The following is a 26,553-nucleotide window of genomic DNA, read 5'->3' on the forward strand; positions in this document are numbered from 1 at the left end:
TTTTTAAAGACCATTTGAGTACCTGACTCAATATTCTGCCTAACTAATCAGGGCTCTTGAAGAGCAAAAATCCATAGTGGACTGTTGTCTGCTACTGTTATTGTTGAGGTAAATGATGAACTCTCATGTAGAGTGAGGAAATCCATTGGTTTGGATTTTGGACTGTGGTTTATTATTTATGGTGATTTGCTTTCTGAAAAGCAGAAGTTCATCCATCCATTATCTGTAACTGTTTATCCTATTCAGGGTCACGGGGGGGTGGAGCCGATCCCAGCTGACATTGGGCATATTTATTGCAATAAATATTCACTTGCCACCATGAGGAAAATAGTCACATCCTTTTTTTTATTATTTCAACGAAATATTGAACTGCAGATAGATGGAAGTGCGAAAAGAAACTCTGTTTTTCTTAGTATCCTTGTTTAAGAAAAATCCTTCATGAACTGGGTTTGAAAGCTGGTCAGACGCCTCAGTAATTCTTCCATTGTGTCCTCGGGGGTAATAATGCAAAATCTGCAGAAAGAAAGGAGGGTTAAAGGTAAAATGTTCAACTTATCGTTATTAAACCGTGTTTGTTTTAACTAGAAAAAAATGCTTTTTGCATAATAAAGCCTGTATTCAGAATAATAATGCTTGGTTTAAATTATGTATTGTACCTGATGTGGTGCGTGCCCTCCTTTTGTCCATACTGACTACCAGGACTGACAAACACACCGGCCTCCTCCAGTAGTCTGATACAGTAGAAAACATCTGGATGCATTCCCATTTCCTAAAATAAACAAAAACCTATCCGTGAATGTTAAATATTTTATGACTGATACAGTAGATATGTGACAAATTTGTTTTAATGATGATATTGCTCTGATTTTGCAGTGAATACTTGGTTCTATGAGATAGTATTGTAACCTTGGCTTTCTGAATGGCTTTAGGTGGAAGATGCAGTCTGGGGAACGCAAATGCTCCTCCTTCCACTGGCTGGCTGCAGAAACCCGGCAGACTGTTTACTACCTCAAAGACTCTCTTTACATTCTTAACCAGCGTGGTTCTGATGTGTTGTGTCTCCTGCAGAAGTTAAAGGCAAGAACAAAAACAATATCAGAGTAAATACCACTTTTAAATTGCTTAAGAAAAGCATTCTATTAGACATCCTGCAAAATGGTAATCTGAACTGCATATCTTTGGTCTCACCACACAATAAAGTGGGTATGAGGGATCTCCTGGTTGTGGAGGGTTCATCATCAGATCCAGGGCAAACTGACCCAACACAGGTGCACAGGAGTCCTTTGAGAACAGTTTGTAGATGTGTTTCATAACAGCAGGGTCCAGATTTACCAGCTCCACATACCCACCACGCAGACCACACCTGGAGGGAGAGAGAAGAGTCCAGTTAGTAGCCGTTTTGGAGCTTTCGGTCAAATCATACGATCTTCCACAGCAGCCGGAGATTGCCCAGCTGTGATGGAATTGCAGATGTTCAAATTTCCATTTTTTAAAGCACTTTTAGGACTTCTTGTCTCGTCGATCTTTTGGTGAGATTGTTTTGCCAACTGAGAACGTACTCTCCCAGGATGCCTTTGGATGCTGAGTGGAAGGACGCCAGCTCCACTGTGTCTGAAAAAGGAGGACCCATCTCAGACAGAACCCTCTTGTAAGAGACAAATTCACTCTTTTCCCCATAAACACAGTCCTGATAGACCTGTGGAGGAGACAAACAGAAAATCCAAATGTTTATTTACACATATTTGTTCATATTTTTGATTTTCTCTGGTTAAATGACAATGCTTGAAAACATCCACCTCATCAGCCAGAAGGAAGAGCCTCTTCTCTGAAACGAACCGGATCACCTCTTACATTGATTTCGGGCTTTGAACATGACCTACAAATAATATGGTATGAAAACAACCATGTGATACATATAGTTTGAAACACAAATAAACTGGGAAAAAAATGTTCAGAAACTTGTGTTTGGTGGATTATTTCTCTGTTGTTACAATGCTAATTGGCATTGTATTTTACATCGTTGGAAAGCCTGTTTATTTACCTTCACAATGATGTCCAACTTGTAAGGATCATGCATTTGTGGGATGAGCAGCACAGCTGATTATGTGGGTAGCACCCAAGAAAAATTTGCCAAAATGCTCCGTCAATGGTAAACAGTGTATTCTCCTGTTGGTATTGACTCTTGTTTTGAGTTGTTTGGTGGATTGGATGATTGAACTCTCTATCAGTAACAAGGAACAAACAAGACATATTGGCTATTTTACACTTTATTCATTTAATATACCGTCATTGAGCCTCAGTAGCGGTGGAAGATCCATACGCAGCCACAACAGCCTGGGACCTCCTCCTCATGCTGGTCACCAACATGGGCGAGACAACCGAGCGTTGTCATCTTGGAGGATGAAGTTAGTTGCCAGATTGTGGAGATATGAGATCGCCACTGGCTGCAGAATCTCATCCCGATATCTCCCTGCATTGAGATGGCCTTCAATGATGACGAGCCTTGTTTTGCCAGTGAGGGAGATGCCGCCCCACACCATGACACTGCCCCCACCAAAAGCTGTTACTCGATCGGTGCAACAATCAGCATAGCGTTCTCTGTGTCGTCTCCATACTTTGACCCTGCCATCCAACTTTTGCAGACAGAACCTGGACTCATCACTGAACATGACATTCCCCCACATGTTCAGGTTCCATTGACTGTGTTGTCGACACCAGCGCAAATGGGCCTGACGGTGAAGGGTAGTCATTGCAGGCTTCCTGGTAGCCTTATGAGAATACACTGTTTACCATTGACAGAGCATTTTGGCAAATTTTTCTTGGGCGCTACCCACATAATCAGCTGTGCTGCTCATCCCACAAATGCATGATCCTTACAAGTTGGACATCAATATGAAGGTAAATAAACAGGCTTTCCAACGATGTAAAATACAATGCCAGTTAGCATTGGAACAATAGAGAAATAATCAACCCAACACAAGTTTCCAAACTTTTTTTCCCCAGTTCATATACTTAGATGATGTCCATTCTGGTGAGATTTTACTACCTGTGGGATTTCCAGGGTTGATGACATACAGAGCTACAGGGTTGCAGACTCCCTTTGCAGATTCCAGTGCTCGATGCAGCTCCTCCACCTGCAGCTCCCAGCCCTGCTCCTCATTGAGGTCGTAGGGAACGATAGCTGCTCCCAGTTCCATTATGGACAAAGTGGAAATGGAGTAGCATGGCGATGGAGTCAGCACACCTGTTCTGGGTGAAGCTTTCCTGTTCACCAAGACGTTGAGAATGTTCTAATAAGCACAGGAAAAGATTGTGTTAACTAGAGGATGATAATAATCTACAGGAGGAAGAGACACATCATATACTATTACTGTAAGTCAGTAATAGTAATTGTTACCGTGAGTGCCCACTGTGAGCCGGAGCTTATGTATATGTTTTCAGGGTAAGATGGAGCTCCACCATCTCGTCTCGTTATGAATTCAGAGACTCTCTGGACTATTTCTGGCATACCCGCTGAAGCAGTATAAGAACCTGAGGAATTGGAAATGGAATTTAATTTATGGTGCTCAAGAGATTGAAATATCACACTTAAAACAATTAGCATGGCAGTATTCTGCTATCTGCTTGGTGAGATATCAGTATAAGTCAGTAGAAAAGTAGGAATTATTTTGTAATTTGAGCGATTTGACTCTTTAACATTTCCATTGTAATATCACATACACCGCCCTTACCTACACTCCCTCCGGCACATCCCTTAAGCAGCATCTGAGCCCTCTGTCTGGCGTCCACTGGCAGATTGTCAATGTCTACCAGCTGAGGGTAAAGACATGCTGCAAAAACCTGCAAAATATGAAGTCATAGAATAAGACAGAGAGTTTAGCCAAAAGAAGATGCATTAACTAGCACATGCAGTTTTAATACAGTTTGCAGATGAGTAGTGTTTGAGGGTCACAGATTACCTGTCGGACAAATGATAGAGGCTTCACACCTGCCGTGTGTGGGTCTCCCCAGAAGACATCTATCACCTCTTTGTATGGCTTTCTCACTCCCTGTGTGGACCTGTGAATTTAAAGCATAAACAGGTCAGAAAACTGAATCATTATTGCAAATATGTCAATAACTTTTTTTTCTTTACCTGTTTGAGCTCTTCCTTGATCTGGCTTGCTCGTCTGGCCAGGCTTGTACACTCTAACTGCTTCATGTTCCTCACATTTGGTCTCATCTTCTTCAGGACAGACATCTCTGTAATTCCTCTTCACTTCTTTCAGACCAGCGGCTGTGTCTCACTGAACTGTCTCTCTCAACTTGCTGCAACATAAATGATTCACTTGTAGGTTGGTTATTTTGGTTAAAGATGTTCTTGGAAGATCTAAGTGACTAATTAACAGTGCAGTTCAGGGACAAACTGCTATGGGGCAGATACGTAACTGATTCATGACTCATTTTATGACTAAACACATGGCAAAGGAGTCTATTATATTACTTTACCAAGTCTATTTTCCTGCTGTGCACCATTAAAGATTGAAGATCTAAATATGGGCTCTTACTGTAGTACTGGAGGTATGTCTTTAATTATCTGTTTATAAGTTGTTTAATTTTATTATATTGAAGTTGGAAAGTATGGTTGTCTATCTAAAAGCCTACTTGCACCTGTCTGGGTCAAAGCCAACATTAGATGCTCCAGCATCACATGGGTAAAAAAGTCTTAGTTAATAATAAGGACCAGAAAACGTATAAACAAATAGAAGATTTGAGGGAACAAATGGATGGGATATTGGGTCAAGAGGTGGAGAAAAAAGCAAGATTCGTAAAACAGGCATATTATGAGCTGGGCCCTAAATCCACTAAATTACTTGCCCGAAGATTACGCAAACAACAGGCCGATAACACCATACACAAAATTAAGGACCCCTGTACACAGAAATTGAAGAGTGATCCAAAAGAAATAGAACATATATTCCAGGAATATTATAAAGAATTACATACACAAACTTCTACAGCAGATGGAGAATCAATAAAGACTTTTTTACGTACATTAGATCTGCCCTGTATTGGAGAGACACAAAATAAAACAATCACAGCTGAAATATCACTGGACGAGATAGAGAAGGCAATTGGTAGGATGAAAACAAACAAGGCCCCAGGTAGCGACGGTTTTCCTATAGAATGGTATAAAATATTCTGTAACGAGCTGAAGCCACTTTAACTGGATTATAAAGGAAGGCAAGACACCCCCATCATGGAAAGAGGCAATTATAACACTAATCCCCAAAGAGAACAAAGACAAGGAAAATTGTACCAACTACAGACCGATATCAATTCTAAATGTGGACTATAAATTATATACCTCAATTATCTCCAAACGATTTGAAAAGTTCATGCCAGATTTAATTGATGAAGACCAGACTGGTTTTATAACAGGCAGACAAACACAAGATAGTATTAGAAGAACCCTACATATAATACACAAGATTCAAAAAGAAAGTACGCGCGCTATCCTGATAAGCCTAGATGCAGAAAAGGCTTTCGACAGGGTTAATTGGGAATTTTTATATCAAACACTAGAAAGATTTGGCTTTTCCCAAGATTATATTCAAATTATTAAAGCAATCTACCAGCACCAGGGTCCTTGACGGAGAGATTTCTGTTAGGAAGAGGAACGAGACAGGGATGTTGTCTTAGCCCTACCCTGTTTGCTATATATATTGAACCATTGGCTCAAGCGATCCGTCAAGATAGGGAACTGAGGGGAATAACTATAAGAGACAGAGAACATAGAATTGGCCTTTTTGCAGATGACGTAATGATGTATCTCACGGATGTAAACACCTCCTTCCCAAGGATGATGGAGATCATAGATACATTTCATTTCTATGCAGGATATAAATTGAATATTTCAAAAACTCAAATCCTCCTATTTAACTGTGTTCCTCCAGAAGAAATCAGGCAAAAGTATAATATTAAATGGGATTCAAAATCAATTAAATACCAAGGGGTACATATAACGAAAAATATATCAATGTTGTATGGGGCCAATTATAACCACATTAACCAAAACATAAGAAGAGATATAGAAAGATGGTCCACATACCCAATGGATTTTAGAAGTAAAATAAATATGTTGAAAATGAATATTTTGCCAAGGTTATTGTACTTGTTTCAATCTCTGCCAATAGAGGTCCCACTAAAACAATTCACAGAATGGGATAAATTAATATCTAGATTTATTTGGGGAGGGAAGAAGGCCAGAGTTCGATAAACTACACTTCAGTTGCCAAAGGACAAAGGTGCAATGGCACTTCCAAATTTTAGGACATATTTCTATGCAGCCCAACTTCGCCCCCTAATTAATTGGTGTGATGATAGCTACATAGCTAGGTGGAAAGAGATTGAGACATGTATCCCTGATTTCCACATTCAAACACTCTTGGGAGAAAAAGCGCTTCCAGGGCATATCAGGAGTATAATCGATCCAATAACAATATTTACTTTAGAAACCTGGTTCACTCTTACCAGACAACTTAAATTGAAAAATCGACAAAAAGTGTTAAAATGGATAGCTTTGGATGGTGAATTTAAACCAGGGATGTATGACTCAACATTTAAAGAATGGATGAAAAAAGGAATGACTGCGTTTTGTACTGTTACTAAAAATGGAGACCTAAGAAGTTTTCAAGATTTGAAGGACAGATTTGCACTTCGCAACCAAGACTTGTTTAGATATTTCCAACTGAGAGAATATTACAACAAAAAAGTAAAAAGGGAGGCACCAGAAGAGAAGAATCCAGTGGTAGAAGTTATAGTCAATGCATATCATCAAAAAGCATCAAGGATTATCTCTAAACTTTATCATGGCTTAATGGAATGTCAAGCAAAGACTACATCCTATGTGAAATTAAAGTGGGAAAAGGAATTGAACATCAAAATCTCAGAAGAAGAATGGCATGATATGTGTGTAACACTACAGACATCTACTAGTTCACAATTCTGGAGAGAATTTAATTGGAAAAATCTGATTCGTTTCTTCATTACGCCTAACATAAAAAGCAAGCAAATTCTAAGGCAACAAACATGCTGGAGACAATGTGGCCATACAGATGCAAATCATGCACATATCTTCTGGAGTTGCCCAAAAATAGAACCATTTTGGGACAGAGTGAACTCAGTATTAAAGGAGGTATTAGGATATATAATCATTAAGAAATGTTCCATTTTGTACCTGGGTAATATAACTTCAGTGGTGCTGAAGGAAGATCAGTACTTGGTTAAAATCCTACTCACAGCTGGCAGAAAGGCCATTACAAGAAAATGGCTTGTAGCGGACACCCCCAGACTTAGTCAATGGTTAGAAATAGTACAGGGAATATTTGTGATGGAGAAAATGACTTATTCTCTAAGAGTGAAAGAAGATGAGTTTAACAGAAAATGGGAAAAATGGATTAGGTATAGACATAAAGACATAAGCACTGTATAATTGTATTGTAAAAACTGTAAGTTATTGGAAAATGTTTTAATAAGAAAATAACCCTGAATACTGCATCATCAATTGTAAACTGAACCCCTCACTGCACTGTTGCAAGTTTCGTTTTTATATGTGTGTTTTATTTGTGTATGCAAAAAAGCAATAAAGACTAAAGTGAAAAAAAAAAAAAAAGTCTTAGTTACAACACTTACTTTATTTTCAGGTGAAGAAAGGCGTTGTGACCAAAGGTTGCTTTCGCCCCAACAGTATGTCTTTCCTATGGCAGGATTTTACTTTCATAGTTCGTATGTAAACTCATTGTCTTTCTTTGTGTTGTAGGGGAAAAGAACAGCTCCCTATAGTCGCTGGTTGACATTCTTCAGCGCTATCTAGTCCAACAGGAATGAAGAAGCTATCTTGCTTGTGGTGGTGTTGGTTCATAAAACATCTGATGTGGTGCACATTTAAACACAGGATCCAGGGAGCCGTTCCAACAATTTATTAAAGTCAAGGTGTGAAGTTGGATGGCAGTTGGTGGATGATTTTTTATCTTTATGCATCCACAATCTGGAATTTTCCTTTTCTCCTTCACATATTAAACTCAAGTATATCACTCTCTCTTTGTTCTGCCTGGAATTGTTTGGAGGGAAAAGGGAGGGTTCAGGCCTGGAGGGCAGATTTATATAACCTAGGGGGAGTGGTTTAGTCAAGTGTGCATTCTATACCATGCCTGCAGGTGGGTTAGGGACTTGTGATTTAACAGGAACGTTTTCATCAGAGACTCTTCTACAGTCCATCCACTCGCCCTGCTGCTGCTCACAGGCTGTGATATCACAGAGACAGGTATTTCCTGCTCTCCATAAAAAGGAGTTTAATGACAGAGGCACTGGTGTTTGTAGGTGCTTGGGAGAAGAATTAGAGGTCAAAAGAATCCTCATAATCAGACTGAATTGAGCTCCTTTTTCACTGCATTAAACAATCGGTGCGGTCCCAAAAAACGTTAAAATTGTCAATAAAATGCGTGTGGAGTTTACATGCAGTTGAAAGCCATCTGTTCAGTCCAAGCAACCTGCTGAATCTCTCGGCTCCTCTTCTGACCGGCAACATGGGACCACTGATCTTTCCGCCTCTTCAGGAAAATTCAAATTTACCACTTTTGAAGTATTACAGTTTCGCTTCCAGCTTTTCTAGCAATGTCTGTCAGCTCTTAGCTTCTTTAGCTAATGCAGTTCAGCTTCCAACTCTGACAGTTATTTCATCTTCTAGGGTTTCCAGCAGTGCAGTGCAATGCATTTGAGCCTTAACATTTTTAGGCAAGTCATTTCACATTTCTGCATTTTCAGCCATGCTTTGCAATACATTTCAGCTGTCTGTTTTAGGGTGGCCTTCATAGTCAAATAGATTAATGGCAGGGCATTAAAGTAGGCTATTGTTTTAATAACTAATTAAGATTCATTATAATTCAAAATAATTACTCTGTTTTCTAATAAAGGTTATATATTTATTTTGTCACTGCTTCAATAATTGTATCTTGCCCCTTTATCCGCAGAAGGTTTCAAATCTGTTGTCTAAAAAACCCCTGAAATAAAATAGAAATAAAAATAGCCTTTATTTTTTTAAAGCACCAGAGTGCTTTATTATGGACTGATAATAACTAATTAAGATTCATTGTAATTCAAAATAATTACTCTGTTTTCTAATAAATGTTATATATTTATTTTGTCACTACTTCATTAATTTGATCTTGCCCCTTTATCTGCAGAAGGTTACAAATCTGTTAGTGAAATAAAATAGAAATAAAAAATAGCCTATTTTTTTTTATTATTATTTTTCTCCACGTAAATAATTCAAAAATAATGACTCTGTTTTCTAATAAATGTTATATATTTATTTTGTCACTACTTCAATAATTTTATCTTGCCCCCTTTATCCGCAGAAGGTTACAAATCTGTTAGTGAAATAAAATAAAAATAAAAAAATCCAATTTGTTTTTAATTATTATTTTTCTCCGCGTGAAACCAGAAGTGCTTCATTATGGTCAGATAATAACTAATTAAGATTCATTATAATTCAAAATAATTACTCTTTTTTCTAATTAATGTTTAACGTTATATATTTATTTTGTCACTACTTCAATAATTTTATCTTGTCCCTTTATCAGCAGAAGGTTACAAATCTGTAAGTGAAATAAAATAGAAATAAAAAATAGCCTATTTTTTTTTATTATTATTGTGGGAATGCTGACACTTATAGTTTTAAAGGTTTATTTCACCCAAATACTACTCTTTCTATCTCTCTGTCTCTCTTTGTGTTTAGCAATGCAGTTCATCTGTCTGATATACATCATGCCCCTTTATCCGCAGAAGGTTACACATCTGTTAGTGAAATAAAATAGAAATACAAATAGACTATTTTTTTTTTTTTATTATACCAGAAGTGCTTTATTTTCGCCGGATGTTCCACTGCCATGTTTCTCTACGGACATAAATAAAAAACGTACTGCTCCTCTTCCTGTTTTGTTTTTCTGTCGCTCCGGTCTGTCTCGTCTCTAGTCGGGTAGATATGGAAGAATTTGCGGAGCGAGGAGACAACCACAACCTCCCCGTGAAGAAACGCGCTCTCTTCAGACACCGGAGGACCTTATAGACCCACCAGAACCAGCCGGGCAGCAGTAACAACCTGCCGCGGAGCTCCAGACACCCTCACTCCGCCTCCTCTCTCTGGTTCCCCCGCCGACATGGCTCTCAGCTCCGGCGGCTGGGCTTCTTCTCCAGCCCCGGTGCCCGCCTCGTCCCAGCAGGCTGCAGCAGCATGCGGCGGTGGTGGGCCTGCGCTGACGCCTTGCTGCAGCACTGTTCTCATGTCAGTCCGGGTTTCGGTGTGTCACTCCGGGATCCGGCCGCTGTGCCTCCCCGGAGCCGGCAGCGAGGCTCTGCGGCTCCAGCTCAGCATGGACCCGAGCCGGGCCGGAGAGTTCCGACTGGCGCTGAGAGACACGAGTGGAAACCGCAGTGTGGTAAGATTACACACACACATATACATACACCTGTGTGTGTTTAGAGGCTGTCTTTAAGAGATGACTCCACCTGACTGAATCACATTTCTATTTCATACCAGTATAGGCCCTGTACACGCCATTTTATGGAGCACTACAATACAGCTCCACAGAGTCAGATTTGGGGTTAAAATATCACATTCATTGAATGCATTTGGATGTAAACAGCTGCAACACCACCCAATACTTTCCTCCGTGTATGATAAGGATATATTGTATGATATAAATTGTTTTTTAGTTACCAATGCTGTAATCAAGAGGATTTATTTTAGTTTCACTTTCACTTTTCTTCCCATAAACACTACACTATATTCACTTTTTTAATAGTCCTGTAGTAGTAGCTGTTACTCTGCACTATATTCAGTTTTTAACAGTTTTCTTCCTCTCCTTGTATTTTTATATCTGGTATATTTTTTTGTACTTTGCACTACTAACTTTTTTACTGTCTTTTTACTAACATGTTTTCCACTATGGAACTGTGATGCTGGAAACTTGAATTTCCCTCGGGATCAATAAAGTTACTATCTATCTATCTATCTATCTATCTATCTATCTATCTATCTATCTATCTATCTATCTATCTACACATTCAGTTTTATTAGAAACCTAACATCACTAGGGGGAAATCCTTACACTCTATAGTCAAGTCAAATTTATTTCTATAACACATTTAAAACAACATGAGCTGACCAAAGTGCTTTACAGTCATAGGCAGAATAAAAAGGTGTGCTGTCTTTTAGATCTGCTTGTGATGACTCCACCTGACTGAATCACATTTCTATTTTATACCAGTTTAGGCCCTGTACACGGCATTTTATGGAGCACTACAATACAGCTCCACAGAGTCACATTTGGGGTTAAAAATCACATTCATTGAATGCATTTGGATGTAAACACATAACAGATGCAACGCCACCCAATACTTTCCTCGAATAAGGATATATTGTATGATATAAATTGTTTTTTAGTTACCAATGCTGTAATCAAGAGGATTTATTTTAGTTTCACTTTCACTTTTTCTTCCCATAAACACCACACATTCAGTTTTATTAGAATCATAACATCATCAGGGGAAATCCTTACACCCTGCACAGTGATAAACAGCTGCAGTCACTCTCCTGATCTTAATGACAAGATAGTTTGGGATTTTCTACCAGACAAGCTTATCATACACGTATCATGACACTTGTCACTCTGTGTGTCTCTGTTCATCCCTTCAAATTCTACACTTGGATCATTCAAGCATAGGCTGGCAAGTTTGGTACCAGAAACACTCATCATTCTCCTTAGTAGATAAGAATGAGACTATGAAACCTGAAAAACTGAGGTTAGACTGTGAAAATTGTGGATTTTGTAATGACCATATTACAACGATCATATTTGGGGTGGTGAGTAGAGCGTTTCTATGAGATGTGGAGAGTGTTCAGAGCATTTACCCAGCTTACACGTAGGTCACACAAGGCTAAAAGTTAGTTTGAAGCAACAACAGTAAAGAGTTTGTGATAAATGGTCCGCATTCATATAGTCCTTTTCAACCTAAGAAGGACAAACTGCTTTACTCTGGCCTGAAATAGCCAACTCAACAGACACTAAGCTTGATTAGCAATGCTTATGTTTAGAGGGTGTGCTGTCTTTAAGATATGCTTGTGATGACTCCACCTGACTGAATCACATTTCTATTTTATACCAGTATAGGCCCTGTACACGCCATTTTATGGAGCACTACAATACAGCTCCACAGAGTCAGATTTGGGGTTAAAATCACATTCATTGAATGCATTTGGATGTAAACAGCTGCAACACCACCCAATACTTTCCTCCGTGTATGATAAGGATATAGTGTATGATATAAATTGCTTTTTAGTTACCAATGCTGTAATCAAGAGGATTTATTTTAGTTTCACTTTCACTTTTCTTCCCATAAACACTACACTATATTCACTTTTTAACAGTTTTTTTCATCTCCTTATATTTTTATATCTGGTATATTACTTTTTGTACTTTGTACCTTACACCACTAACTTTTTTACTGCCTTTTTACTAACATGTTTTGCACTATGGAACTGTGATGCTGGAAACTGGAATTTCCCTCGGGATCAATAAAGTTACTATCTATCTATCTATCTAGTTTTATTAGAAACATAACATCATCAGGGGGAAATCCTTACACCCTGTAGTCAAGTCAAATTTATTTCTATAGCACATTTCAAACAACATGAGCTGACCAAAGTGCTTTACAGACATAGTGCAGAATAAAAACAAGTCAACAGAGCAGACAACAAAATCACACATATCCCCAGAGACAGAGACCAAGATAAAATCTATGAGTAAAAGACTGTTATAATGAGCATTATAAAAGGCCAATGAGTAATCACAATTTAAGTACATTCAAAAGCCAAAGAAACGAGATGGGTCTTGAGCTGTGCTTTGAAAGACTCCGTAGAGGGAGCAGATCTGATATGGTGAGGCAGTTTGCTCCACAGACTGGGGCCCGCAACTGCGAAGGCGCGGTCGCCCCTGAGCTTCCGCCGAGCCCGAGGGACGACCAGAAGTGACTGGTCGGAAGACCTGGGTGCCCTAGGTGGGGTACAGGGAGTTAAAAGGGCAGATAGGTAGGAGGGAGCCTGATCCATGAAGTGCTTTAAAGACAAATAATAAAGTCTTAAAATGGACTCTAAAAGTGACGGGGAGCCGGTGAAGGGAAGCGAGTACGGGGGAAATATGCTCATGTTTCCGGGAACCAGTTAAAAACCTTGCGGCAGCGTTCTGCACATACTGCAGACGTACGTTACCACTAAGTGGTAAACAGCTGCAGTCACTCTCCTGGTCTTAATGACAAGACAGGTTGGGATTTCTACCAGTTTTCAGACCTTTTATTTGTTGTATGACAAGCTTATAATACACGTATCATGACACTTGTCACTCTGTGTGTCTCTGTTCATCCCTTAAAATTCCACACTTGGATCATTCAAGCATGGGCTGACTCGTATAGAGGGCAAGTTTGGCACCAGAAACTCTCATCATTTTCCTTACCAGATCAAAATGAGACTCTGAAACTGGAAAAACTGAGGTTAGACTGTGAAAATTGAGGATTTTGTAATGACTGTTCAGATGTGGATTCTTTATCATATTTGGGGTGGTGAGTATAGAGCCTTTCTATGAGATGAGGAGAGTGTTCAGAGCATTTACCTAGCTTACACGTAGATCACACAAGGCTAAAAGTTAGTTTGAAGCAACAACAGTAAAGAGTTTGTGATAAATGGTCCGCATTCAGACCATTGGGCGAAGCGAGCTTGGGACCGGAAGGTCGCCGGTTCAATCCCCCGGACCGGCAGGATAAATCTGGGTGGGGAAAGTGAAAAGCACCCTTCCTCATTACCACCACTGAGGTGCCCTTGAGCAAGGCACTTAACCTCAACCTCAATCTCAGGTTAGTGGAGCTGCTCAGTGGCCAGCAGATCAGACTGTGGTTGTACTGGGCAGCTTCCAAGTGTGAATGTGTAACTGTGATTGTGATCAGGGCGTTCCTGAAAAAGAGAGCATTGCTCTCAGTGAACCTCCCCCTGAATAAATAAAGGTACAATAAAAAAGGACAAACTGCTTTACTCTGGCCTGAAATAGCCAACTCAACAGACACTAAGCTTGATTAGCAATGCTAATGTTAGCATTCAGCTCAAAATATTGAGCCTGAGTCTGACAAAACCTAGACTGACTGAGGAAGTTTAATCAAAGTCTGGCCATGTAGAGCTGAGCCTGATGAGCTCAGTTTGATATGTCCTAATATGGACCTTTATCCTGTTGATCGTGACCAGAAAGAAATATCACTCTGCCAATACAGTACAAAACCATGGACCTATATCAGACACAGAAAACACGTTAGTCCCAACACTGGACATTAGGATATACTTTTTCTCTCTGTTTCATTCATCCAACAGCTTTGTTTTGTGGTATGTAATTAGCATTACAGCATTGGAGAGCCCCCATTGTCTTACCTGTTAAAGGGGCATTCCAACGATTTAGTATTGGACCTCCATAAAGTTGGGACTCACAAAAGGCAGATTTAAATTTTTTAAAAGTGATCACATTTGAGGCAGCAGAGGTCGATGCATCCTTACTTTTAGTTCCTGGTCCTACAATTCCTATTATATAAGAAATAGACCCTCCCTGCCTGATAAATGTTCCAAACTGATGCAAAAATACCACAGATAAGGCCCACCACAAAAACCCCAATCAAATACCCAAGTGACAGGAAACAAATGCCCTGTTTCCACCAAGAAGTCCAGTTAATTTCATTTCGTTACACACTAGAATGGTTATATTCGTGTTTCCATTCGCAACATTTGTGGATGGTTTGTGGACCAGGCTCCTGGAGGGACAGGCCTGTTCAGAGAGGGTCGCCAGAAACCCCTGATGATATCATCAGGGTTATATTCTCCAACTTAACAAATCTTCTCCAGAGACACAGAAGAGATTATATAACTGTTTTAACAGGTTGAGTAGTACTCCTCGTGACAAATAAACTGATCCTCATCTGTAAAATTGGTGGAGTGCCCCTTTTAAATATCCTAAATGATTGATTGATTATCAATATTGTCATATTTTCTGTAAATAAACCACTATTAGTTAGTTGTTTTTTTAAAGGGTTAGTTCGGATTCACTAAAGTCCCACAATAACACAAACAAACTAACCAATGAAGGCAGCGGTAGACCAACAACTTTCATATTCTGCGATGTAAAATTACTGTTTTTGTCAATGGAGTCTGGTGGCTTTGAGGAGAGCATAGATGGATATAACGGTTTCAGTTCCCCATCTGAAAGGGCTGTCTCATGGCAAGATAAAGCAGTGGAAACTGATATTGATTTTTTAAAGTGGGCCTTTCTTTTAGGTGGCTAAAATACGTTCAGGCCCCGTCCACAGCAGTACATTGCTTAGCTTCCATGCTGGTACTCCTGTCTGCTTCTCCAAACTAGGGGTGTGCCGACCACCGTCTACTTTAGGTAATACACTGACTGTGGATAAGTAATACATGCCCACTTTAAAAAAATCCGAACTATCCCTTTAGGTAACCTCAGTGCTGCACTGCTGACACACATTTCAGTACAAGGACAAGTCATTCTTTTTCAGTATCAGGGGTGATTACTGTCAATGGACACGTCAGTCCCAACTGCAGACACACATGCTTGATCATGTGTGAAGTTGACCTTACTTTGAACTCTGCTTGTCTCACCACTCATCCAAACTTTACTCTCAAATTTGTCCTTTGTTTTGACAAGTTCACTATGTACCGTTATCCTTAAAAAAATCTGACAGGCTCAGTTTTGGCTTTTCATCTTGGTAGAATCTCAAGGCAGACAGACTTCCCCCTGACAATTGAGATGCGTCTTGATTTGCATACTTTTACTTTGATCCCAGCTTCTTTTAGCTTATCTGTCTGAGCTGGCAGACTGTTCGTACACAGTCACATCAGAGTATAAATACACTCTCTGGCAGCAGGAAAATCCCTCTTTTGCTGCTTTTGTCTACCAACAACAGATACTAATGATGCTACAGTGAATGCTAGAGGGCAGATTATGTGTAATCTAAATTGCTTTCTCACGTTTTTCAGGGGATTATTCCCTTTTTTCATAATAATACGCTTGCAAAGTGTATTGCTGTTCATTTGCACCCACATTGTGTACTTTTTTTTTTTTTTTTTACATATTCATGATAAATTGAATGGGGGATAGAAATAATAATGAAAAGGTCATCAGGTCATCAGCAATGTGTATTTGCAAATGCCCAAGGCTACCTTAATGCTGTAGAGCTAAAATGATGAGTTGATTAATCAATAACTCCATGAACAGGAAACTAATCTGCAACTATTTTGATAATTGATAAATAGTTTTAGCAAACAGCATTTGCTAGTACCAGCTTTGAAATGTGAGGATTTGCAAGTAAATTGAATATATTTTGGATTTTGGACTGTTGATCTGATTAAACAATCAATTTGTAAAACATCACCTTTGGCTCTGATACATTGTAATGGGCATTTTTCATAGACTAAACAATAATAAATTAATTGAAAAAAAATAATTGGCAGATTAATCAATAATGAAAATAATTGTTAGTTGCATTCCCTGCAAGAGACCAGCCTTAAGTGTGCCATTAGGAGGAGGTAAAGTCTCTTTTGGCAAGAATCTTTAAAGGTAGATTCTTGTTGCAACTGTAAAAAGGGGCATACATTGCATGACATCACCATACTGCTGATACTGAGCAGTATCTATGTATATGGTGCTATATATTTTATTTATTTATCTATCTACGTATCTCATTCCATTCTCGTAACCCATATCTCATTCCTCTTTCTCATTACGTTTATGCAATACTGTTGGAGATACGGTCACTTACTTTCACACGCAATCCTCATGTTGACATGTACAGTATATAATACTGTATTTCTTTAGATTTATGTCATACATTTTTTTTTTATCTTACTCTTATTGTTCTTTTATTTTATCTTATGTATTGCTTTTAGTGCTGAGCTGACCCTTTCTCTCATCCTTTACATTTCATTGTACCGTTGAACCTGTGTTAACCTTCACATGACAAATAAAACAGAAACTTGAACTAAAGAAACTATTAATTTAAGTGTAATGTGTTTAAATGAATTACACATAATGTGCTTGAAATCAAAACAATGAGATTTTTTTTAATATGATAGGTTTTGGATTAATAGTCTTTTTAACAGTCTGTTTCTTTGTTTTATGTTTGTAAAAGTTATCTATTTAAATTATTTTCCTCCAAACTGTCCCTGTAAAACGACGAGTCATTTGAGATGAACTAGTTTTTGTTTTGTTCCTCTCAGTTTATCGCAGAGTTTGATCTGCGCTCGGTGCAGTACGAGGTCAAATCCCCTCGCTGCCATGAGATGCGTCTCGCCGCTCCGCCCCACGACTGCATCCGCTTCAACTTCCGCTGCGACCGCGAAGCCGAGGAGTGGGCCACAGTGGTGATGTCATCACTAAGAGAGGCGCATAGAGGTCAGTTTGACAACTATTTTCTGTTTTCCCCAACCAGTTTTGTCCACGACCAACTTTGTTTTCTGTTCAAAAGGACATATGTTGAAAATGTAAGCATGTGCTGTGGGTGCTCTAGGGGTGCTATTAAGAGGAAGTAAAGTCTCCTTTGGCAAGAATCTTTCAAGGTAGATTATTGTTGCAACTGAAAGGATACATTAGGATATGTAAAGGAATTATTAGTTTAAGTATAATGTGTGTGAATTAAATACACTTAAGGAAATGCTAGAGTGCGTCTGACCTGAATACAACTGAGACAAGAAAACAGTTGAAACCTTTTCTCTGTTATTAACCCTCTGAGACCCGCAGGATCGCTGGCCGACATTACTGTCTTTAAGAGGCTGTAGCTGGGTTTTAAGCTAAGGTGAAGATATTGGTATCATATTACACTAGACGACCTAAGGTGTTGCATTGATACAAACCATGTCATGCTAGCCTGTCGGTTAGGAGGATAAATAACGGTACACATTTTGGCGAGGGAAAAACTGGAATGGCCATTTTCACTTGACCTCTGACCTCAAGATATGTGAATCAAAAGGGTTTCTTTGGGTACCCACTAGTCTCCCCTTTACAGAAATGCCAATTTATGGTAATAACATGCAGTTCTGGGCAATTACATTACATAAATTGGGTATCACTGTAAAGCTGAGACCCGAAGTTAGTCCCCATAGTAGCCATTTCATTCAGTGAGACCATTTTTTTAAAATTTGACATCACTGTATAAAATGACCTGTGGTGACCTCTAGGATAATCACAACCTCATGAAACGTTACAGCCACAAACTAAAGACCTAGAGCATTCAGAGGATGGATGGCTCTCCTAGGTATATTGACTATAAGGATGTTTCTCATCAGCTTCTAGAACAGAAGCGCTCGCCATCCAATCGCCGAAAGATGCAAATCTTACAGAAATCTCCAAAGGTCAAACGTTTTTGATACCAAATCACAGCATTGGCTTTTTATCAAGGTCTTTGTGTCTTAATGTGGTATTTTGGAGGGATTATTGAATTCTCAGATGGTAAAAAAAATATTAAATTTAGCACCAAATCTGTGTCACAAATGGTATCAACCCAAAATTGCTGGAACAGATTATGAGACATAAGTGAGCATGGGACTGGCCATCATATATTTCCACCATAATGTTCTTAGTACTTACACACTGTCACAATTTATTTTTATTAATTATTTATTTTTTTATTTCTGATTTATGACAAGAACAACTTGACACACAGTGCTGAGCTGCATCTCACATTATTCTTGATGTACACCACTTCTCTATGACATCTACTGTTGACCTGCCATCTCCTCCTAAAGACCCCATGTACCCCCCTAAGAAAGACACAAATGTGTCTATTTGGATCTCTAAGGGTTAAAGGGTTTTGCTGATGGGTACCTACCTTGGGCCTTTATCAGCCAAGTGCAGTTAAAATACATATTGATATCCTTTTGATATTTGTGTGTGTTGAAATCTGCATGTTTTAAGCACTTTTTTTTAACACAGTTTCTTGTTTCTCTTCTGACAGTTGCAAATATTAACACATGTGAATCAGATGGCAGACACAACGACACAGCAGCAGCAATGGAGCAGTGGAGCTCAGCCTCGCTGCCGCTCACTGGTGGGTATCTCTTTGTTTACCGTTGTGTGTTTTCGCTTTCTCTGTTCAGAACTTGCTCTAAAAATGTCACTTTTGATTGCTACCTCTTAGAGGAGCTCTGCTTGGAGCTCGCCAGGGCGATTGAAGCAGGTGACACTCAAGCCGCTTCACAGCACGCGTCCGCTCTGGCTCGGCAAAAAGCAGTGCTGACGATTCAGCTGTCTGAAAAGAACTACGCAGAAGGAGAGATCAGGTGAGAAATGAAAAGTGTCCGCATGAGGATTTATTGCTTCCAGGTTATGTGTTTTTGCAACTTATATGCATCTGTATCTTCGTATCAACTTACTGTATCTGTGTTGCAGTTTATCCGTGGTAGTGGAGGATGTTTCGTCGTCCTGTTGTGTCACAGTGAAAGTCTTTCCTTACATGACCGTGGCTGCTCTCAAGCAACAGGTTAGAAAACTGTCAGCAAACCAATAATTAAATAGGTGAAGTAGGTTTTCATTGACTAACTCCCACCACTCTTGTTCTTCAGGTGTTTCTCGAGTACGGTTTCCATCCTCGCGTGCAGCGCTGGGTGATTGGTCAGTGCTTGTGCACTGAGCCGAGGTCGCTGGCCTCCTACGGGGTGCAGAAGGACGGTGATACGGCGTACCTATACCTGATCTCCGCCCGACAAGCCCGCATCACCCGCCAGCTGTTCCAGCAGGACCTGGAGAGCTCCCTCCTCGCCCCACCTCTCCCGCCAGGCAACGGCCCCACCTCCCAAGACTGGAGGGGTTACAGCACCCTGCCCTCGAGGCTACCCCACAACAACCAGGGTGAGTTCAACTCATGTACCCTTTCTGTCACAGTTTAGGCAGAAAGTATTACAATAGTGATTTGTTTCTCATTCTCCACCCCACTTTAGAATTACATCTATGAATATGAGGTCAAGTGCTGCCTTTCAGCTTTCAAGGGCCAGTGTGTAGGATTTGGCGGCATCTAGCGGTGAGGTTGTAGATAGCAACCGACTGAAACTTCTTCAGTGTGCCAAGCGTGTAGGAGAACTACGGTGGCCGATGTGCAAACTTGAATGGCCGTAACTACTGTAGAACCATGGCAGTGCAACATAGCGGACTCCTTGAGGAGGACTTGTTGGCTCATTCTAAAGTAACGAAAACACAACGATTATTATTATCTTATTATTATCTTATTAGCAGAACGTATTTTCAGGTGATTATACATCAAATTAAACATACTTATTAATATTATATTCCATTTCTGCCAATAGATCCCCTAAATGCTACACACTGGCCCTTTTAACAGTGTTCGAGGGTGCTTATATCCATATTGGCTGCAAACCAACCATGCATTCATTACATCCAACATGCATCAGTAAATATATGCAGCAGTAAGTACTGCAGTGAGACCTATAATTAAAAGAAAATATGACAAAGTAGGGGCTGCAACGAACAGTTCGAAGCTTCATTCCTAACGTTGACATTATAATTATTATTAAACTTAAACACAAACATTAGCCTACCTTCCACCTTCTCGTACCTCCTCTCAATCCAACACACACAGAGCGAGCAACGCGACGCTCCGTCCGTCTCGATAATTGCTTCAGTCCAAAAGTCAAGATTTATCGGAAAAAGAGAAATCGTAATTGAATTATGTCCAAAATTCACTACATGTTTTTAACTAAAGACATATTCTGCTTTAGTCTGCAGCATGCACCTGTAACGGGGCGGTCTAGCAGCAATCCAACAGCACCATCAATTATATATAAATGTATATAAATATATATAATAATGAAGGCACAGGGAGATGAGACACCAGTGTTTATTTTATGTCTGAAAACTCTGGCAGCTGACAGTATGAGACCCAACAAATTAAGAAGAAGACACTTAGCAACATTACATCCCAGTCACGTCAATAAAAAAAGTGGTTTGATAAAGTTTAACCTTCATCCTACCGACTTATTAAACATACTTAGACTACCGACTGAATAAACTATAAGAAACAACCATCATAGGAAAACTTATTTCTTCTCAAAAAATGATTAGTTATATCATTAATGTCATCTGAAGCGTGAAATTGTTTCTTCCTCTTAAGGGGGTGAATGAAATTTGAGAACCATTGCTCTAAACAAACAGCCAAAGCAGCAGCGATTTAGGGCCAAACATTGCGATATTCTGTGCTGGACTTCAGTCCATCTGGTCATGTGTTTGACTTCCTGAAACAAGCAAGACGCAAGGTTTTATGGTAACTTCTCTAATCTTAAAAGAGCAGTGTAAGAATTGTACCTCTACAGTACATGTTTTGTCAGTGACTCATGAATTTTGTTGTTAACACAAAGGCTTTTGTAGTATTGTTTGAAACTTCAAAAACCTTCCGTCCTTCCTTCCTTCCTACATTGTTCATCTGATGTGGATGTAAACACTGTCACTTTAACTTTGTAGTCATATTGCAAGTGCAGCAGAAACACACACAAACAACTGTCACTGTCCAAATATTTTCTGACTCAATGTAAATACTTCATTCAAACCAGAGAAAGTACAGCTTTATAACTTGTTTTTTTGTCAACTTCAGGGAGCACAGGTGGAGGAAGCGACAGACCAGGTGATATCAAAGATGTCCTCGACATTGAGAACCTGCAGCTGAATGATCATACCAACAAAGCCAGTAAAGCACAGGTATGTTAGCAGTCTATATACTGTTAATAAAGCTGTAGACAAGAGTAAATGTAAAAATACTTAATGCATTTTAGTGGAAATTCAACTTTTGCTCCTACATACAAAAATCATGGATGCCTTTTAATGATATCTGTGTGCATTTTAATGGTATGCTGAAACAAATGACGCTAAGCCAGGCTAATACATGTAGACATAGATGAAGAAAATCCTTCTTAAATCTGTTTCAACTCACCTCTCAGCAGACAGAGTGGGCTTGTCCCTCTTGCACTTTCATCAACAAGCCGTCCCGTCCAGGCTGCGAAATCTGTGCTACAGCCAGACCTGACGCACACATCCAGCAGGTACTGCATCACGTCTAGCGATCAATACCTGTTTTTTACTGCTCTTTGTAACATTTTCCCTCAGTAACGGGCGCCTCTTTTTATGTCTTATATTCTCACACAAAGGAGAAAGGAAGGAGAGAGGATCGAGGGGAGTCCGGTTTAAGCAGCAGCAGCTGACTGCCCATCGTCGCTGTCAGGTTGCCATGTCTCACTCACTTACACACGCATACACACACAAACAGAGTGAGGATGCTAAACAACAAAATACTCACATGAAGACTGTCAAGTGCACTGAGAGTCCTCTGACGGCTGGAGCGATTGAAGCACTGTAGCATGACACAGAGCTGCACTGGTCGAGGCTCAGACGATGAACTGCAGACAGAGAGCGTCAGCTCAACATGACCACGACATACATCTGAATTTGGCCAGACCTCTTTGTTATTTATTTTACAGGGTGTGTGTGTGTGTGTGATGCAAAAACAACACAAACGGCCTAATATTTATTTTAGGTGAGAGCGATGTGATGGAAGTTCTTAACCTTTTGCTCGCAGCTGAAGTCGAGGGAATGTCATACTTTCAGTTTCTGCCAACTGTGAAGTGAGAGGAAAGGTGAAGCCTTGTGCAATACCCTGTTCTGTTTGTTAGAGTGTCACCTGCCAAAATAATGTTGGCGGTTTTAAAAGCAAGAAAAAAAAAGCCATGGCTGAGAAGAGTAGGTGTGTCGCGTTTACAGGGTTGTCAAGTGCTTTTATTTTTTTATAACATTGTATGAAGTGTATTATTTTTAACAAGATGCATTGAGTAATTGATGTACATTTTACCAATTGCTCTAATTTTACTCAATTCCCTGTGAGCTGTGACAGCAATGGAATGATCTGTTTTCAGTACATAATACTGTAAAAACTTGCATTAGCTGAATAAACATAACGGAAATTAAACAAATCACGTTTGTATATTGATAATTCTTCTGAGATAATATATGTAGTATTTGGTAATTGATGAACAAATTGTGTTTGTACACCAGGTTTTATGTGCACGGGATTATTCCTCTGGTTTTACAGACAAAGGAGGAGTACTTCTCAATCTGGGATACACTCGTATAAGCTTGTCAAGGGAGACACTGTTTTTATCTTTCTTCTACCGCTCTGCCTTTCTGCATTGCCTCTTTAAGCTCCTTGATTCTTCGTTCAACCATGGCAGAGAGGATGGATTCAGCTTTTTATATCTGACTGGAGCTACGGAGTGTAAAATGTTTGTACACAAGCTGTTAAAAACTCTGACAAGCTCCTCTATGGTGAGGCCGTGTTGTTTCCTGCCGTGTTTGAGGCAGTAAAAGCTTGACAGAAGCGAGGAACAGAGTGAATTTAGGGGGTGGGAGCAAGTCAGTGTGGGGAGGGGGGGGGTTTGGGGTCAGGAGGGAGGAGTGGAACCCTGGAAGAGCACTGTGTTGTGATCAGACAAAGCAAAATCAACCAAGTTCACATCATCCACACAGAAACCATAGGAGAGCATAAGGTCAAGTGTGTGTCCTTTGTAATTGCTGGGCTGCTTCACATATTGGATCAAACTAAAATAATTGAAGTTTAATAAAATCAGAAGTAAATGAAGAGGAAGAGGAGCAACAAACATGGATATTATAATGAGACATAATGACTGATAAGAGCTCTGAGAAGTCCTGAACAAAACCAGAGATAAGTTTAGGGGGTAGATTTAAACACATAAAATGGGCGGTTTATTCTTTAAAATAAAACTAAGACTCTCAAAGGTGGAGAAGCAGCCAAGCGAGACTGGGGAACAGCTAAAATCACTTCTACATATTACTGCAAAGCTGCCCCCTTGGCCTTGGTTTATGGAAAAACAAATATTCCTCGGGGAGATTACTCAATGAGAGGGATGTATTCATCTGGATTAGTCCAAGACTGTGATTGAGCTGATTCAACAGCAGGGATAGAAGAAGTGATTTTAACTGTGATCAGATTGTTTCTGTGTGGACTGAGAGTGGATTTTGGTAATGCACACGAGTGAATTAGTAGGGAAACAGAAACCAAACTAGCACCGGCATGACCTGCACTCTGGGCTGTGAAATACAGAGCCAGGATGCTGGGCAGGGGCTTACTGGGAAACCATCAGTTAAGACAAAAAGCGATGAAGATAATAAAATTGGAAGTCAGTTTTCCTTTTACTTTCTAGTTAGGATGCACATCTTCATGTTTAAAAAGTCCCACTTGGTCCAGAGCAATTTAAAGTTGCTGATAAAATCAAGTCCAGTAGCAGTTGTAAAATGTTGCATCCACAGGTTCAGATAGAGAGGACACACCTCCTCCCAAGCTTTCAACTGTGGAGGATAGAAGGGAAGCCCATTTCCAAAACGTTCTCAAAATAATGAGTTAGTATCAATATTTTGACTTAGTATCTCATTATTTTTGACTTACTATCTCAATATTTTTGATTTACCAACTAAATATTTTGACTTACCAGCTCAATATTCTTTACTTAGTATCTCATTATTTTTGACTTACTATCTCAATATTTTGACTTACTTTCTTACTATTTTGACTTAGTATCTCAATATTTTGACTTACCAGCTCAATATTTTGACTTACTTTCTTACTATTTTGACTTAGTATCTCAATATTTTGACTTACCAGCTCAATATTTTGACTTACTTTCTTACTATTTTGACTTAGTATCTCAATATTTTGACTTACTTTCTCAATATTTTTGACTTACTATCTCAATATTTTGACTTAATATGTATCTCATTATTTTGACTTACTATCTCAATATTTTGACTTACAGGATTTTCTTTTTTTTCATCACAGTGGTGGAAATGGGCTTTCATCTAAGTGGTCTCCATAGTGCAGCTTGAAAGATTACCTGGCCATGACGTCATTAGTGTCGACATGCACTATCACAGTGTGAATGGAGGAATAAGTTCTGTAAAGTCAGCTGTCTTGCCTTCTGAAAGACAGTGAACAATCGCTTTAAAAACCTGATGACAGAGGCGCCAACAGCTAAAATGTCAGGTCTCTCCGTCTCAGGGTTTCCTTTGTAAATTGCATGCTTTGATTGGAGGGTTGGGCCAATCGTTAACGAGCTGTGCAAGTGAGCTGAGTGTTTTCCTGCTTGCGTGCAGGGAGGCACAATAACACGTGGCTGTGGTGAACAAGTCACTGGAGCTGATGCCAAGTGGAACTGGTTGTCAGTCTGCAAATGCAAGAGTGACAAACGAGCACGTTTGCAACAGGGTTGACCTGCCGAAGAAGACGGGCCTGGTTGTTTCACAATTATTCTCTCCTGGGATAGTTTGTGCTCAGTTAAAAGTCAGGTTAAGATTGGTTAATAAATAGACTTCCAGACCAAGCTGGTTTTTAAATGAGCACTGAAAAATAAAACTTAAAAGGGTAATTAAAGCATCACACAGCATGGCATAGTAGGCCTATTGTAGCCTATGTTGGAAAATGTCGAAAGTCATGGTTTAGTATGTCAAAAAATATCATGAAATGAAAAATGTCATAGTATATACGTATAGTATGTAAAAAAAATTCACTGTATAGTTTTATAGAGAAAAAAAACTAAAAAGTCATTGTATAGTATGTCGGAAAAAAGTCATGTCGAAAAAATAAAAGAAAATCATAGTATAGTATGTCGAAAAATGTAAAAGTCATAGTATACTATGACTTGTTTTATTTTTTGTCATACTATGTCGAAAAAAGAGTCATAGTATGGGATTTCGAAAAAATAAGTCATAGTATGGTAGGTCGAAAAAATTAAAAAGTGAATGAATAATGTCAAAAAAAGCCATAGCATAGTATGTCGAAAAAATTAAAAAAGTTATAGTATAGTACGTCAAATAAATAAAAAAAAGTTATAGTATGTTGAAATTATAAAAAAGGCATTGAAACAAATTCACAGTATAGTATGTCAAAAAGAAGTCATAGTATAGTACATCGGAAAAAAAAGGCACAGTATAGTATGTCGAAAAAAAATCATACTATAGTATGTCAAAAAAAAGTAATAGTATAGTATGTCAAAAGATTTTTTAAAAAGTTATAGTATAGTATGTCGAAAAAATAACAGTCATAGTATAGTATGTTGAAATAATAACAGTCATAGTATAGTATGTTGAAATAATAACAGTCATAGTATAGTATGTTGAAATAATAGTCATAGTATAGTATGTTGAAATAATAAAAAAGGCATGGTATAGTATTTCGAAAAAAAATCATAGCATAGTATGTCGAAAAAATGAAAAGTCATAGTATTGTTTGTCGAAAAAATTAAAAAAGTCATAGTATAGTATGTCAAAAGTTTTAAAAAGCCATATTATGCCATAAAAAGTGATTTAAAAAAAATCTTTGTAATGTCATAAATATGTCATGGTC

The 26,553-nt window shown here is 39.0% G+C and overlaps 1 protein-coding gene, 1 long non-coding RNA gene and 1 pseudogene across 3 annotated transcripts; 1 reads left to right on the forward strand and 2 right to left on the reverse strand.

Annotated features, from left to right (window-relative positions):
• Nucleotides 1-355: 355 nt before the first annotated feature.
• On the reverse strand, nucleotides 356-22,668 carry LOC141777099 (alanine aminotransferase 1-like; annotated as a pseudogene).
• Nucleotides 9,935-23,110, forward strand: LOC141777320 (ranBP-type and C3HC4-type zinc finger-containing protein 1-like). 2 transcript variants are annotated; one of them, XM_074651461.1, is made up of 9 exons: nucleotides 9,935-10,478; nucleotides 17,363-17,537; nucleotides 19,096-19,188; nucleotides 19,279-19,420; nucleotides 19,530-19,620; nucleotides 19,703-19,988; nucleotides 21,742-21,845; nucleotides 22,088-22,186; nucleotides 22,292-23,110. In XM_074651461.1, exons 1-9 carry the CDS (start codon nucleotides 10,200-10,202, stop codon nucleotides 22,343-22,345), a joined length of 1,323 nt encoding a protein of 440 aa, XP_074507562.1. In that variant the 5' UTR covers nucleotides 9,935-10,199; the 3' UTR covers nucleotides 22,346-23,110. The 2 variants fall into 2 exon arrangements, with proteins under 2 accessions (XP_074507562.1, XP_074507561.1); XM_074651460.1 differs by having other exon boundaries at nucleotides 9,938-10,478; nucleotides 22,085-22,186.
• LOC141777322 (uncharacterized) lies at nucleotides 22,895-26,300 on the reverse strand. Its single transcript, XR_012595886.1, has 2 exons — nucleotides 24,916-26,300; nucleotides 22,895-24,595 (listed from the first exon to the last, which is right to left on the reverse strand). It is a non-coding gene; the product is annotated as an uncharacterized LOC141777322 (long non-coding RNA).
• Between the last annotated feature and the right edge of the window lie 253 nt (nucleotides 26,301-26,553).

Source organism: Sebastes fasciatus, chromosome 11 (assembly GCF_043250625.1).
Source record: "Sebastes fasciatus isolate fSebFas1 chromosome 11, fSebFas1.pri, whole genome shotgun sequence".
In the NCBI taxonomy this organism is placed as follows: Eukaryota; Metazoa; Chordata; class Actinopteri; order Perciformes; family Sebastidae; genus Sebastes; species Sebastes fasciatus.